Raw genomic sequence first — 13,927 nt, forward strand, 5'->3', positions numbered from 1 at the left:
TGTATGTCCAATTTCACGATGTTTAACGCTGACAAAAAGTAGGAACGTTACACTGTACAAACAATTGCCTTTATGGTCAAATTGGAACGTTAATGAGCGCCCGATTTTTTTTCTGTGCTCATCAAACAATTCATTGAAGTTCATTGATAATATATTTGAATTTAAGCATCAGGCTGTAGACTAGTGATACACCCAGGTTTTTTTACGAGGTTTTTGTACGCGGATTTTCCAATTGACGCATTTTTTTACGCGGATTTTCCAATTAACGCGGTTTTTTTACGCGGTTTTTTTTACGAGGTACGTATCCCCCGCGTAGAAAAAAAACCTGGGTGTATATTTATGTGAAGAAATATGATGAGATTTATAGAAATCTCATCAACCGTTTACACTAGCGTGAACTTCTATAATGAATATATTCATATTTTCGGTGAATTTATTCACCTGAAGTAGAACTGCATCCGTGCTCCCTTGGCCGAGTGGTTAGGGTCATAACTAACATGCCGGGTGTTCGGGTTCGATTCCCGTTCTGGTCGGGGGAATTTTTCGTCAAAGAAATTTCCTCCGACTTGCACTGTGTATTCTAGAGCTTGCCACTCAGAATGCATTCAAGGCGTGTTATTTGGCATAGAAATCTCAACTAAGTACTAATAAAAATGACGCAAGTAATACTACGTTGAGAAGGCGAAGTTCCTCTAGGAACGTTAGTGCCATTGAAGAAGAAGAAGAAGAACTGCATCCAACTTTAGTGATTTCTCACCAGTGAGAAATTCACAAGCGTTTACATATGCTGAATTTATTCAAGTTATATATACCTCGAATAAGTGTGTCATATTTATTTTCACCTATTTTCACGTGAAAAAATCCACCTATAGCTATAGATCTCCCTAATGTAAACCCGCCATAAGACTTAGAAATCGGACGACTCGAGTAGAGGACTTCCTTAGACCAAGCGATATACCATACATAGGCAACAACAAGTATTTGATTTTGGAATTCTTCGTATTGTTTTATAATAGGAATCACATGTGTAATCTTTTATATTCTCGTCCGTTGCAATAAGTTGCAAACAGGTGGAGCTTAAGTTGCAATCTTGTAATTTAGTAATTTACCGATTCGGAGTGCTATATAAAAATTGTGCCCCGCTGCTGCAATAGTTGCTCGCTTCTGACGGCTTAGTTAGTAGGTCACATAAATGCACAAAACGACTGTTTAGCAGCAGTACATCATACAAATCTCAGGAAATTTTCGATACGATTGGTACGCAAAACATAAAAATCCGTTCACTGCAAAAGTGGTTATTAAGTTTGGAAAAAAATCCTAAAATCGTAACAGGGAGGGTGGATTGCACAGTAATGGAGTATTATATACTAGCGGAAACTACTAGTGGAAAAAAAAATTTAAAAAAATGTTGCAGAACATAATTGTGAATTAAACTCTGAATTGCTATATACCAAAGATAGTTTGGAATATATTTAAGAAGCTCTATCATAGCTTATCTATAAGAAAGGTCGTATAATGGTTACATAATTATTAGATTATTCTTCTTGGATGACACCAACGTTCCTAGAGGAACTTCCTCGTCTCAGCGAAGTATTACTTGTGTCGTTTTGAAAGGTACAAAAAATATAGTTCGTTTGTAAAGAATTTGAGTTTCCTAGCCCAATAATATGGCTGAGTTGTGAGATTGGAAAAAAATATGACGAAAAATCCTTGTGCAAGAGCGGGGATCGAACTCGAGGCACTCATCGTGATATGTAGTTAGGAGCCATACGATATGGTCGGTGTTAAGTCAGATCAGGCTATGCGACATTTTTATGATTTCTAAAACGTGCCCAACGATTTTATTTTAGTCTTATCAATGCTCTAGACTAATGAATGAGAGGTGTGATAACTGCTAACTGCTACTTGCCTAGTTATTTTCTAGCTTTTAGTACATTATTATGTATAATCACAATTAAACCGTTTAACTTAAAAAGTTTTTTTTTACTTATTTTATTTCAATGTATCAACATTATTGCTATATATTATTGTTGTGCAATATAATTTTTTGTCTAGGGACAATATTGAAGTCATTTGTTCGATGTTCTGTATGCGGAATGGTTCGCACAAATAATCTATCTTAACTGTATGATACGTTTCACTATCTTGAATGGTTAAAGTGCCCAAAATTGACACTCTCACCATTTGATTTGTGTCTAATCGTAATCAACAAAACTCCTTGTTCTTTGTGATAACAATTTTAAAATTGAAATCACTTATACATTTTAACACTGTTGCCATATTTATATACTATTTCCAGAATCCCGCCAAAATGGACCTCAAGTCGCTACAGGTGAAATCCTACCGGCGCGCGCTACTGCACGAATATCCCGGCATCCGGGTCAACCAGGTTCGGTGGAATCCGAATGAAAAATGCCATCAATTTTACGCTATTGGCTATCAGGCTGGCTTCGTGCGCGTTCGGTGTTTCCAGCTGAAGTAACGGAGGGAGCAACTCACGCAACTCACGGATCAGGTAAAAACCAGAAATAAGGGGGAGGATACTATGTATAGTGAAGAGAGACTGATTTGAATAGAACTAGTTTTGCAGATATAGGGGTATGAGGAAAAGAATGGAACTCATACGAGTTTCCGCACGCGGTATGGTTTTCGTTTGGGAAAGGTTTTGCAGATTTTTTTTTTTAAATGAACTATTGAGGCACTCTTTCTGAGTGTGCCTCAAAAACTCCTCTGGGAGTAGTCGATTTTTGAAAAATGAAACATGTTATTATTTTATTGTTTCATTAAAGAATTCCAAAAATTGAACATAGTTAGAAAACAAACATACACACATGTTAGATGTAAATTGTTAAGCACGCCGATATCTGTAACCAGATATATATTTATTTTAATGTACAAATAAATCACTTATGATGCAAATTTTTTTGCTGCAATGCAGGATATTATGAACGACTGTTGTAATACAAAATTTATTCTTTGGAAATTGAAAGAAAGCCTTCGTTTAACCCTTCTGTTCTTCGCCACCCTCTTCACTAGCTCCACCCGTCTTTTCCGGGGAGTTTGTCGATGAAGATGTCGTCTCGCCTTCCTCCCCTGTGGATCCCTCTCCAATGGTGCCCAACTCTCCACCCTCTCCTTGAGCATCTCCTCCGGGTTCGGCGGTTGGCGTTGTTGAAGTCGCAGAATCCGAAGCCGACAGGGAGGTGTCGCTTTTCTTCCCACGCCGCTTCTTCTTGTGCTTTTTCTTGGTTTCCTCTGCGGCCTCGGCCTCTTCCTCGATGTTGTTGTAATTGGGTGGAAACAGGATGGCGCATTCTTCCTGGCCTTCAACGGCGTTTTGGCTTATGTAGCACGGACCGACGGCCGTGAGCGCCAGCATGGCATGGCTAGTGGCTTTGGAGACTTTCATAATCAGCTTATCGTTCACGTTCGGCTTCAGCCGAATGTAGCGCTCGGTGGTTTTTGCAATCAGCTTCGCTGATTTTGGATCCCCGGTGGTGAAAAATCCAAACGATATCACCTCACGTTTGTACTTGTCGGCCACTTCGAAGACGTCGCGCTTTTTGTAGGCGTCGAACACGATACAGATGTGGGGCGGCTCGGGCACCGGATCCGGCGGTAGGAAATGATCGGTTAGCTGAGAAAAGAGGAAGGCAGATTAGTCAGACTGATAATGGACGGATGAAGTCGGATGAACTCGGCCAGATGTTGGCATGACTCCCTCAGAACTTAATGAAACTTTCTGGGCATGAAGACATTACCTATTTAAGCAACTTGGCATACTTAGTTTTCCGAAAATTTATCTAGACTAACACATGATAAGGGATAAATATTTTTGCCCATTTTATGCCAAATTGCCTAATTATGTAAGGTCTTAACGCACAGAAAGTTTCATTAAGTTCTAAGAGAGTCATGCCAATCCCATAGACGAGTTGGCGCGAAATCCGTCAATGATATTATTGTCGGCACATACGTGTCTAAATAGTAGATAAAATAAGGCTGCCGTTGCGCGCCTATTGGTTGGACTCCATATTCCCGGTATATACATCTTTGGACAAGTTTCCTCGTCGAAAGTCTCCTTCGAAGAGGCGCTCTGCGATTTTATCGAAGCAGATGAACCCTTCTTTTTCTGGGGTTTCTTCTCCACAATCCTCCAGCTTCCGTCGTTTGAATTGTAGATCATTTCCAGTGGTTCGATCATTGGAGGAATTACCTTCTCGACATTCCCGTCTGCGTCCAGAACCTCATTGGGTTCGGTTAAGAACCTAACGAAATCTCCAATGACGTCCTCCGGCAGTCGTGATACATCGTCCTGCAGTTTCCAAACGTATGCCTGAACATCTTTGTAGAATATCTGCTCAAAGACCTCATCCTCGAGACGGTTCTCGCAATCGAAGTGAAGTATTTCGAGCATCTTCGGATTCAAGTGAACCAACCGCTTCTCCTTGAAATGAAGGTCATGCTTCTCCGCATGTTCGTTCAACTTTTTGTACGCATCCTTGTGAACGTGTGGCATAAAAAGACATATTCCCATATCCGGGATGTTGGTCATAATTTCGTCCGTCACGTGAATGATATAATCGCGCCGTTTCTTAATGGCAGCTTCTCTCTCAATCCGCTCGGCTTCCTCTTCGATAGCGATTCGGGCATCCTCTCGTTCCTGCTCATCCGGTGTCAACTCGTGCAGCTCGTAGTACTTGCGTTCCACCTCACCAGCCCGGCACTTCAGCTCGATGTCCAGCTCCTCCGTGATAAGATTAATCAACTTTGGTACGTTGGTGCCAAACATGAGGTTCACAATTTTACCATGCTGAAACGACAAGAAAGACACACAGACACACACATACACACACAAGAAAAGAAGGAAACTGCATTACAACGCAGAGCAAATTGCAATCAATTGTTTCATTTTTATTGGTTTACATTGGTGTAAAGCGCGCGCACGGCACAACTCGTGTTTTATGGGTCAAACAGAGTTGAGTCAATATAATCTCCAATATAATAACAGGACTTGCTTATTATAGCTGCAGCAGGACGGCTTTAAAGGCGGTTGGTTTGCAGCCGAAAAAGACATCGTAAAAAAGTTTTTTTGATTTGTTTGCGATTCGAACCGAATGGGACGTTATTTTGCGCCGCCTGCCCAAACTTACTCCTCAAGAGGAGAGGAGGGAGTGGGCTGCAGTCAGCCTTATATGCACTGCTTATGCGTGGGCTTGGGAATGCCTTTTGGGTGAGAGATTAGGCACAACGAGTGCTGTGGAAGGCGTAGAAGAAAATAGAGACACAAGGGGAAATGAGCTAGGAAAATGCAATAAATTATTTTGTAATCAATTTCTCAGCCTGCGAAAAGCATGATTTGACATTTTCATAATTGGAATGTAACAGCGTTTGAATTAATTTTCTTTTTGTGATCATCTTAGGATTCTTTCGTTGGTTCAGACCGTGCTTTTGGCAATGTCGATTGCTAGGTCTATGGGGTTCATAATCGGGATGCAAACATGTCTATTAGATATTCACTGATATTCCCAGATTTTCCAGTAATTTTTCAGAAAAATTTTAGATTTAGATTAGCAATCAAATATTCAATTAGTTCTGTATTTGATGTTCTTGAAACATTCAATTAGCTAAAACAATTAAATTCATGAACTTCCAATAAATAAAATGTTTGTGATTAAAATTGAGTTAAACGACATCTGAGAAGTATCGCAAAAGATAAGAAATTGAATTTCACGATTTCATTTTTATTTTGATAAAAAAGTTCCGGTAATTTATCCTTTCCAAAAATGCTCCAGTCGTTCATTTTTCTGTTCATATTGAGTAAATTTGCTGCTTTTCTTCCTAGCAATAGTTTTTCAGTGTTAAGTCTGCTGGAGCTCAACTGATTTGTCCAAAAGCGGACAATATAACGGGTGTTCAATAAAAAATGATTTTGTTGGCGAAGCTCGTGAAAAAACAGATACCGTACGTACCCAAAGAACGGAACCCGACCAACTTGCCCCAGTGCCGTCCGATCGAGGTTTTTTTCGGCTCCCTTAGTGCCCTGGTGTACAAGAATAATTGGCGGGCCGCAAACACCAAGCAGCTGACCACGAGGATCCGGAATTGTATTGAAGATGATGTTGAAGATGAATGTCAATGCCGTTCAGACGCCGTGTGTTGTCTTGTGAGAGCATCTCCACCAAGTTGCGCCGTACGAATGAGCACGGCACTTTTGCCAACATTCACTGACTTTTTTGACATAAGACTATGTCTTTGATTTCTATATAGGGGGTAGTTCTACGAAAAATGTAACGATTCATTAAGTGTTTTCAAACGTAAACGTATCACACAGGAAACAGTTTTTTAGGGCTTCCATTTGGTATATCATAAGAGAAAAAAATACAGATCAAAAGATCAATGAAGAAACTCAATTCAAATGCAATTACTACACACAATCACAGTCCCATCTCAAACCCATCAACTTTTTTGAAGAGTAACCATTATGTTTTTAATAAAAAATACTGAATTGCGTGAAATAATTTTTATTTTTTTCGCTATATCATTGAAGAAATTCTCATGTTTTATGGAACACCCGGTATAACACCGAATTATTTACAGACTACTATAACTTATGAAAGAGTACAATACAAGACAAGCATGTGATCTCAGAAAGATGAAGATCCGGATGTCTTGTATTCAGAACTCATTTTTTTTCCAAAGGCTACCGACAACAATGAACATGAGAATATTCCGAACTATTGAGTAGCCGATTTTTTAATAAGATGGAGAAATAAGATGTACATCATTTCGAAGTTTAAACTCTTATGTTTTGGAATGTTTTACGAACAAATTTTTATCTTGATGTGTGTAGATGTAGTGGACAAAAATATTGGGATATAAAAAATCGATTTCCTACTGTTTTCAAAAGATTTTATGGCCCAACACGACTAACTGAATTCAATAGCAAATCAAATTAGCCTTACCAACCAGCTCTCATTTTATTCCTATAACGTTTCTGTAGGGCCGAGGTGGAGCAGTAGGCGAAGTATATCTGTATTGGCAGGCAAAATATCGTGTTGTAATTATTTGCATTCAATATGGAATGTATATGGAAGAAACAAAATAATGCTGCAAGTACTCACGGTTGCATGATAATTTGAGCCAAAATTCTCATGAAATCATCCAACTAATTGTTTTTTAACAGATGACAAATGTATCGTGGCTTATTTCGATTATTTATGTGGTAAAAAGGTCCAGAGAGCAGTGGTATGCTTAGTTCTCGAAATCAGTAACATTTTCGGTGAAATTTTGATTAATTGGCAATTATGCTCTCACAACATACACACCGACACTGAGAACCTTCGAAACATCAACTTCATAACGTTAAAATAATGAAACTTCGTTTGTTTCCATGAACATGGAGGAGTGAAAATGCCACATGGAAATATCACTTTTATTCGTCTTTTTCGACGTGATTTCACAAATATTCACTGCAGGCTATCACATAAGCCTCATATTCAGCGGGAACTCTAGAAAAATGTACGTTTTTAATTGATAAATTACTTCCTGAAAACAGCATTTACACATGTATACGGTGGGCAATCAAAGATAAACACAACGACTGACGTCACTATTTGAGAAATACTTCTGGCAGCGCATACTATGTCGCTTGAAACTCTACCACTTTCATTACCTTTTCTCCAGGACATTGAATACAGAGATATTTTTGTTTGAATAAACAATTTCCCCTTCGTCTATGATGATAAATTGTTCAATAAATAATGATCGCATCGCGAAGCAAATGACATTTATAGAAGCTCCAACAAATTCTGTACAGGGATAATTTGTTACATTGACGAAAAAAAAAAATCATTCAAATTGTTTGCATCGATTTCAAAAGTTTGTCAAAAGCCTTTCGATTCGCAATGCGATCATTATTTATTGAATAATCAATCATCAACGGATATCAGATAGATGACGGATAGATTACTATTGTGTTCGTATATGTGTATCTGTGTTTGTTTGTTTTTGTTTTATTTTTCATGTCTGAGTACTATACCAATGATGGTATTTAATTAGTTTTAATATTTCAATTGTTATTCATTTAAAAATTACTGTGAAATCTACCATTGGTCGAGCATTACACGCGTTTCCCTGTACCTGGAATCAAGATTGAACATATGCAGATGGGAACTAAATTTTCAAGACAGACAGGGTGTCGACTACCTTGAAAATCCTTGAAAATCAGGGAATATCAGGGAATTAAAATAATGTCAGGGAAAATCAGGGAATATCAGGGAATTTCGACATCAATCTGGAAAAAAAATAAATTCAGTCATTTAGAATTTTTATTATTGCAGTAATTAGAAAATTTTGATAACACCAAATGCTGAGAAGGTATAGCTAGGGCTTGATAAAATGAGCTTCATGATGATATTAGACTTTGCCACGAACTCTAAAGCTGAGAATTCTGAGCTCGATGAAACTTCGTAAGATATATTTTGTCGTTGGTTTCGACGAGTCTTTGTACAAGACTACAAAGAGGCTGCAGTTGCATCTAAATATCAGATTTTGGGAGGAAGAATAAATGGAGGTGGTAAATCGTTACATGACGTCTATGTTCTTGGAGCGTTCTCAAGCATCAGAGATTAACTTTTCAAGAAGGTCTGGGAATTATATATTTGAACAAACCTACCAACGTGAATTGGTCATGTTACGCGAGCTGCAACTGGACTTTTACAAAGGAGAAGAAAAACTCTTGAATTTGGATAGCTCCGGATTCATCAATAGATTGATGGATAAAAAAATCGCCGAAATTTACGACAGACAAATCTTGAAATTTCGTCTGGGATGCGGAGTTCTGCTTTCGCTTTTAATGCTTTCAAGGCATTGATATATCCTTGATCTCGACGGCATTGATTTCGATTTAAAAAAATAGCTGGAAAACGAGTCGAGAAACTTTTGACTGTTGACTCTAGTGCTTTTTTTTAATCTTTGAAGGATTTTGAACGTATCAGTGGAGCTGCAGCAGACTTAGTACTAAAACAATATTGATAGCAAAACTAGCAACAAGTTGTGCTCCCTTGGCCGAGTGGTTAGCGTCACAACTAACATGCCGGGTGTTCGGGTTCGATTCCCGTCTGGTCGGGGGAATTTTTCGTCAAAGAAATTTCCTCCGACTTGCACTGTGATCACGCGTATTCTAGAGCTTGCCACTCAGAATGCATTCAAGGCGTGTTACTTGGCATAGAAATCTCAACTAAGTACTAATAAAAATGACGCAAGTAATACTACGTTGAGACGGCGAAGTTCCTCTAGGAACGTTAGTGCCATTGAAGAAGAAGAAGAGAAGCAACAAGTTTGCTCACTATGATCCGGAAAATAACCGACTGGAGCATTTTTTGGAAATGATAGGATTACGGAACTTTTTAACCAATATGGTCTTCTGTCTCTCGTGTAGAAACTCCAACGTTGAGAGAGCTTTTCCATTTATACCGAATGTTTTTAAAAAAACATTTCTGCCGAAACGTTTATGCTATGCGACAAGTTTACGATGGTATGCTTCACTTTGGAAGGATAGAATCAATAAAAATGTTGAGCTAGTTAATTCAACGAGTTCAAAATTCTCATTCTCTTTATCTAGAAAACAAGGAAAATTGAAAGAAATAAGAAAATTTTGGGAAATGCACAGAAGCCCGAAAGATTAACGATTTTACGACACTACTCTGTCGTCTTTTACTTATTTAAAAATCACAAACATTTTTTCCATTGGAATATATCGACAGACGTTCTTATATTTCATTGTTTAAGCTAACTAAATATCTTAGGAACTATAGCTAAAGCATTAGTAAAGAATTTGATTACTAGTCTACATCTGGAATTTTTCTGAAAATTTACTGGAAAATCAGGGAATATCAGGGAAATTTTCTTCGAGTTTTGAGTCGACACCCTGACAGAGTAACTTCGTTTTAATGGGTCGCAAGTTGAGACTGGGATGAAGCTAGGGATAGTCCAACTTGAATACTCGGAAACTCATCTGTTAAGTAGATGGTTATGACGAGATTTTTCTGGTTGTGGTAGATCTGATTGTGAATTCCGATTAACACACTTGTGCCTGAGTAATGACGAACCTGAAGTGTCAGTAAACTCATTTAAAGGGGCTAATGAAGAAACTGGAATGGGGCTAGGGATAGCCCAACCGGAATACTCGTAAATTTATCTGTGGAAAGTGGGAAGATTCTTCTGAATTCACGGCTGATACCGACATAAGCATTGGGTTCAATTCCCGATCGGTCAAGGTCAAGTTTGGAAATTTTCATGACATGCCATGCACGCAATGCTTTTTTTTTATTTACGAAAAAAAAAACTTATAATATCTAAAATACGTATTCTTTAATATTCTTTTATTATTTTTTCATATAATCTAGACTGCCTTTCTACGCATAGTTGTCCCATGTTCCAAAATCAGCAACTGAGAAAAACGCAATCAAAGATTTCTCGCATATTTGTCTACCAAAAGCTTTAAGAATTTCAATTTAGCAATACACCGGGTTTTTTATAAGCACTATACTATTGTTTAATGAAATGTGATGAGATCCCCTCACTTAATCAATCATGCTTGATTACGTGTTTAAAAATTCATGGTGGGACTGTTATGAATAGAATATCAATATGGGACAATTGAGCTTGATGTTGTTTTTTTAAAAGCTGTGAAGAAACTATATGTTTCTGTGTTTTTCGTAAGATTATGCATAAAAACAACGTTTTATCAATAATAGTGAAAATCGTCAAAAAGTAACATGGACAACTATGCGTAGAACGGCAGTAGAAGTCATGTAGAAAATTCAAAAAATGAGTCCAAGATGGTAAAACAATTTTTGACGAAAAGTTGTTGGAAATTATAAGCAAATCCATAAAATTTCATGACCATGACGGTATAACACGACAAACATATTAGAAGGGTGTATTTACTATATAAAACACAATAAATTAGAAATATTTTTTTTTAATATCTCGAGAATAGCTGCATTTAGAAAGAAATTGAGAAAGAGCTTTTTTGTTTTATATCACATCATGATTCATATCGGTGGCTAAAACTGATTGTTAACAAACAAAAATTTAGAGCTTCGAAAATTCATAAAAATTCGATGTTTCACGATGTTTGTCAAAAATAGTTTTACCATCTTGGACTAATTTTTTGAATTTTCTACATGACTTCTATATTATATGATTTAAAAAAAACGTAGATATTTAGATATTGATTGGATATTCGATATTGCAAATTAAAGTTTTTTTTCTCGTAAATGAAAAAAAGAGTACTAATTTTTTTTCTCAGTGTATATTTTTTTCATGTTTAAACATCAATAGTCTATAACTCTTTCTAAGACACTATTTCGATACGACTCAAAGTTTTTCAGACATAAATTATTAAAAATTTCTCTTACTAAAATCAATACGCCCTATAGAAAAGTTACGCTTGAGTCAGAAAAATCCCAATTGCTGTGGAAAACTCATATTTCCTCCAACTCAAACAGAATACAAACATTCATTCACAAATAAAAAATACTCATGTTTTCTCATTTGTCGATTTCATTTGGAATTATTCATAAAACAGCGCCGATGCTTAAATTGTTTTGTGACAGTAGAAACAGCTAATCATCTTCGTTTCTCTGCCTCAAATATTCACGAAACTGCAGGTGATCTATTACCCAGCTATAATAACATGCTTTCATTTGTGTTATTCAATTATACCGCCGTAGGCCTCTCCGGTTATTTACTCGAAGCGAGGCTCACATTCTCATACGCACAAGCTGCTTCTAACGAAGCTGTTAATTGAAAATTTTCTCGTGAAAGCCAGCAATTTAATGTCACCGACAAACCAGATTACAGTTGTACCGTAATAGAATGTGTCATATTATCGCGAGAACCTGTTGTGTCTATACACTTAAGGGCCCGTTAACCCCTGAAATCAACACGTGGTACTGCTACAGACGCCCCCTCCCCCCACGGATGGTGTTCACCCAACTATCTTACATGCGTGAGACTACGGTTACATCTTGATGCACGAGAAGCACGAAATCGTTTCTCTACCAGCAGGATCGCGTGCAGCCGCATTAATGGCTTAGCATTTATTGGTATTATAATAGAGCAACATCGTTTTATTGTTGCCACTCGTCAAGCGATGCCTCCAGTCGATGAAAAATGTTCGCTGGATGCCAGAATCTGCGCTTCCTCAGAACATATAGATTCCTCCAGAGTAGATAATCCTTCCGAACACACAGCGTGATCTGCCAGCCATGTATACACATATTGAAACATGGCACAGCAAACAGAAATATAAATTGCTCGCGGGGGACCTCAGCTATCATTTCCATTATAATTTGATATCTCGTAAAACAACGGATCGAACCGAGGTTGTCATAATAAAATGGTTGTTGTTCCAGCGAAAGCAACAAAAAACAAATCGCCTTACTGTGACTGTTGATTCCGCGAAAGTAGCACAAAATGCCCGATTTGAACGGTGGCATGGTGCAACTTCGGTTCGTTGAATGGGTCATTCCCACTGCTTCGAAGGGGCATGACCTGCGTTGAGCCGCCCGTTAAAAACAAGCGATAAAATCGACATGGTTTCGCTAAATTACTATCACTTTTCAAACAAAACTGAACGATGGCCCTGCCTCGTCTCCGAGGCTCCCAGGTTCCATGAATTTTGTGCCGTTGATAGTTTTGGAGAAATGGTGACGAGCGCGCGTGGGTGGGCGAGGAAGCTATAAAAAGATTTAATCTTACCGAGGCAAACAACCAGGTAGGTTCGCTGTTGTTTCGGAATCTCTTCAATGCCTCTATATCGTCAGATTTACACTGCAAACGAGAAAATAACCAGCCGTAATGAACCGGGACGATGGAAAACTTAGAGCAGGGGAAATGTGTTTGAGGTGTAGGTAATTAAAAGAAGATTGATTGCATCCGTAATTAGCTGGGATTTTAATCGGATTGATGTATTCATTTGTCGACTGTGGGTCACACTCTTACCACTGCCAACTGAAGATTATCGCCACCGAGCTCCAGCTTGATCTTCTTTAGACTGCCAACCATTCCGGTGCATGGTCCGCACCAATCGGTATATATATCCATAACTGTAAGCGATACCAGACGAGTGAGAAAATCATTACCGCCGTTGAGCCATGAGTTCGTGGTATCCTGAAACTCACCGAGAAGGCCATCGCGTTCCAAAAACTTTTCAAATTCCTCGTCGGTGTTAATTTCCGTTTGAAGCTGCTGAACTCCACCCTTCTTAGCCATTTTTCACCCAGCTAGCGCCACTTGTTCACAATTCACTCGTTAACTTGGGAAACTGTAAATTTTGAATTTTTGGCCGGAACACGAATAAAACACTACGAATTCCACTGAAACTGCTGCCTCGAATGAAGTTGCAGTCACAACAAACAATCGGTTGCGGTATCCTAGGAGACACCGAGCTGACCTTGCCTTAATGGCACAGGTTCGTTTCCCTTTTTCCGTTGTGAGTGGTTTGCGTTGGAGAGAAACGTGAGATAGTATTTATGTGTGTTTGGAAAACTTTTTCAGAAACAATCAATGAAAAATAATGTAACAATAAATCTCCGGTTTTTGAATGTCGAAATGGTAAATTCGTGCAACTTACGGTGCCATTTCCGTGTTGAGACTTTTCTTAAAATCATAAATCATTTGAATATGAACTTTCTTTCTTCAAGTCTAGATCGTTCCAGGATTGAGAACGTTATTCGGAGTGACCTCTAGAAAGGCGTGGACTGACAAAGTGATCCCGAGAGCATTTCGAATGATTTTCAAAACGATTTGCCGTTAACTGAAATACAACCGACACTTAACCCCTTGCCATATTGTTTTTTTTTCAAAAGCTTGGACCAAAAATGAACACAGCGAGTCGTTCTCCTACTATGCTGTGCGT

At 38.2% G+C, this 13,927-nt stretch overlaps 2 protein-coding genes across 5 annotated transcripts in view; one reads left to right on the forward strand and one right to left on the reverse strand.

Annotated features, from left to right (window-relative positions):
• LOC129764621 (uncharacterized) overlaps window positions 1-2,949 on the forward strand; it is a 27,892-nt gene extending 24,943 nt beyond the window's left edge. For both annotated transcript variants that reach the window (XM_055763880.1, XM_055763882.1), the window contains one exon: window positions 2,300-2,949. In XM_055763880.1, the coding sequence (XP_055619855.1) occupies window positions 2,300-2,482 (183 nt within the window). In that variant the 3' untranslated portion in view covers window positions 2,483-2,949. The remainder of the gene's footprint in view (window positions 1-2,299) is intronic.
• The window catches only part of LOC129764622 (uncharacterized), a 32,287-nt gene continuing 21,108 nt past the window's right edge, over window positions 2,749-13,927 (reverse strand). The window contains exons 1-5 of one of the 3 annotated variants that reach the window (XM_055763883.1): window positions 13,191-13,410; window positions 13,012-13,115; window positions 12,769-12,840; window positions 3,974-4,810; window positions 2,750-3,637 (exon numbers count right to left, since the gene is read on the reverse strand). In XM_055763883.1, the coding sequence (XP_055619858.1) occupies window positions 3,002-3,637; window positions 3,974-4,810; window positions 12,769-12,840; window positions 13,012-13,115; window positions 13,191-13,281 (1,740 nt within the window). In that variant the 5' untranslated portion in view covers window positions 13,282-13,410 and the 3' untranslated portion in view covers window positions 2,750-3,001. Of the gene's footprint in view, window positions 3,638-3,973; window positions 4,811-12,768; window positions 12,841-13,011; window positions 13,116-13,190; window positions 13,411-13,927 lie in introns of those variants that run through there. The other 2 variants (XM_055763884.1, XM_055763885.1) reach the window with 2 other exon arrangements.

The sequence above is a fragment of the Toxorhynchites rutilus genome, chromosome 2 (assembly GCF_029784135.1).
Source record: "Toxorhynchites rutilus septentrionalis strain SRP chromosome 2, ASM2978413v1, whole genome shotgun sequence".
NCBI classification, from domain to species: Eukaryota; Metazoa; Arthropoda; class Insecta; order Diptera; family Culicidae; genus Toxorhynchites; species Toxorhynchites rutilus.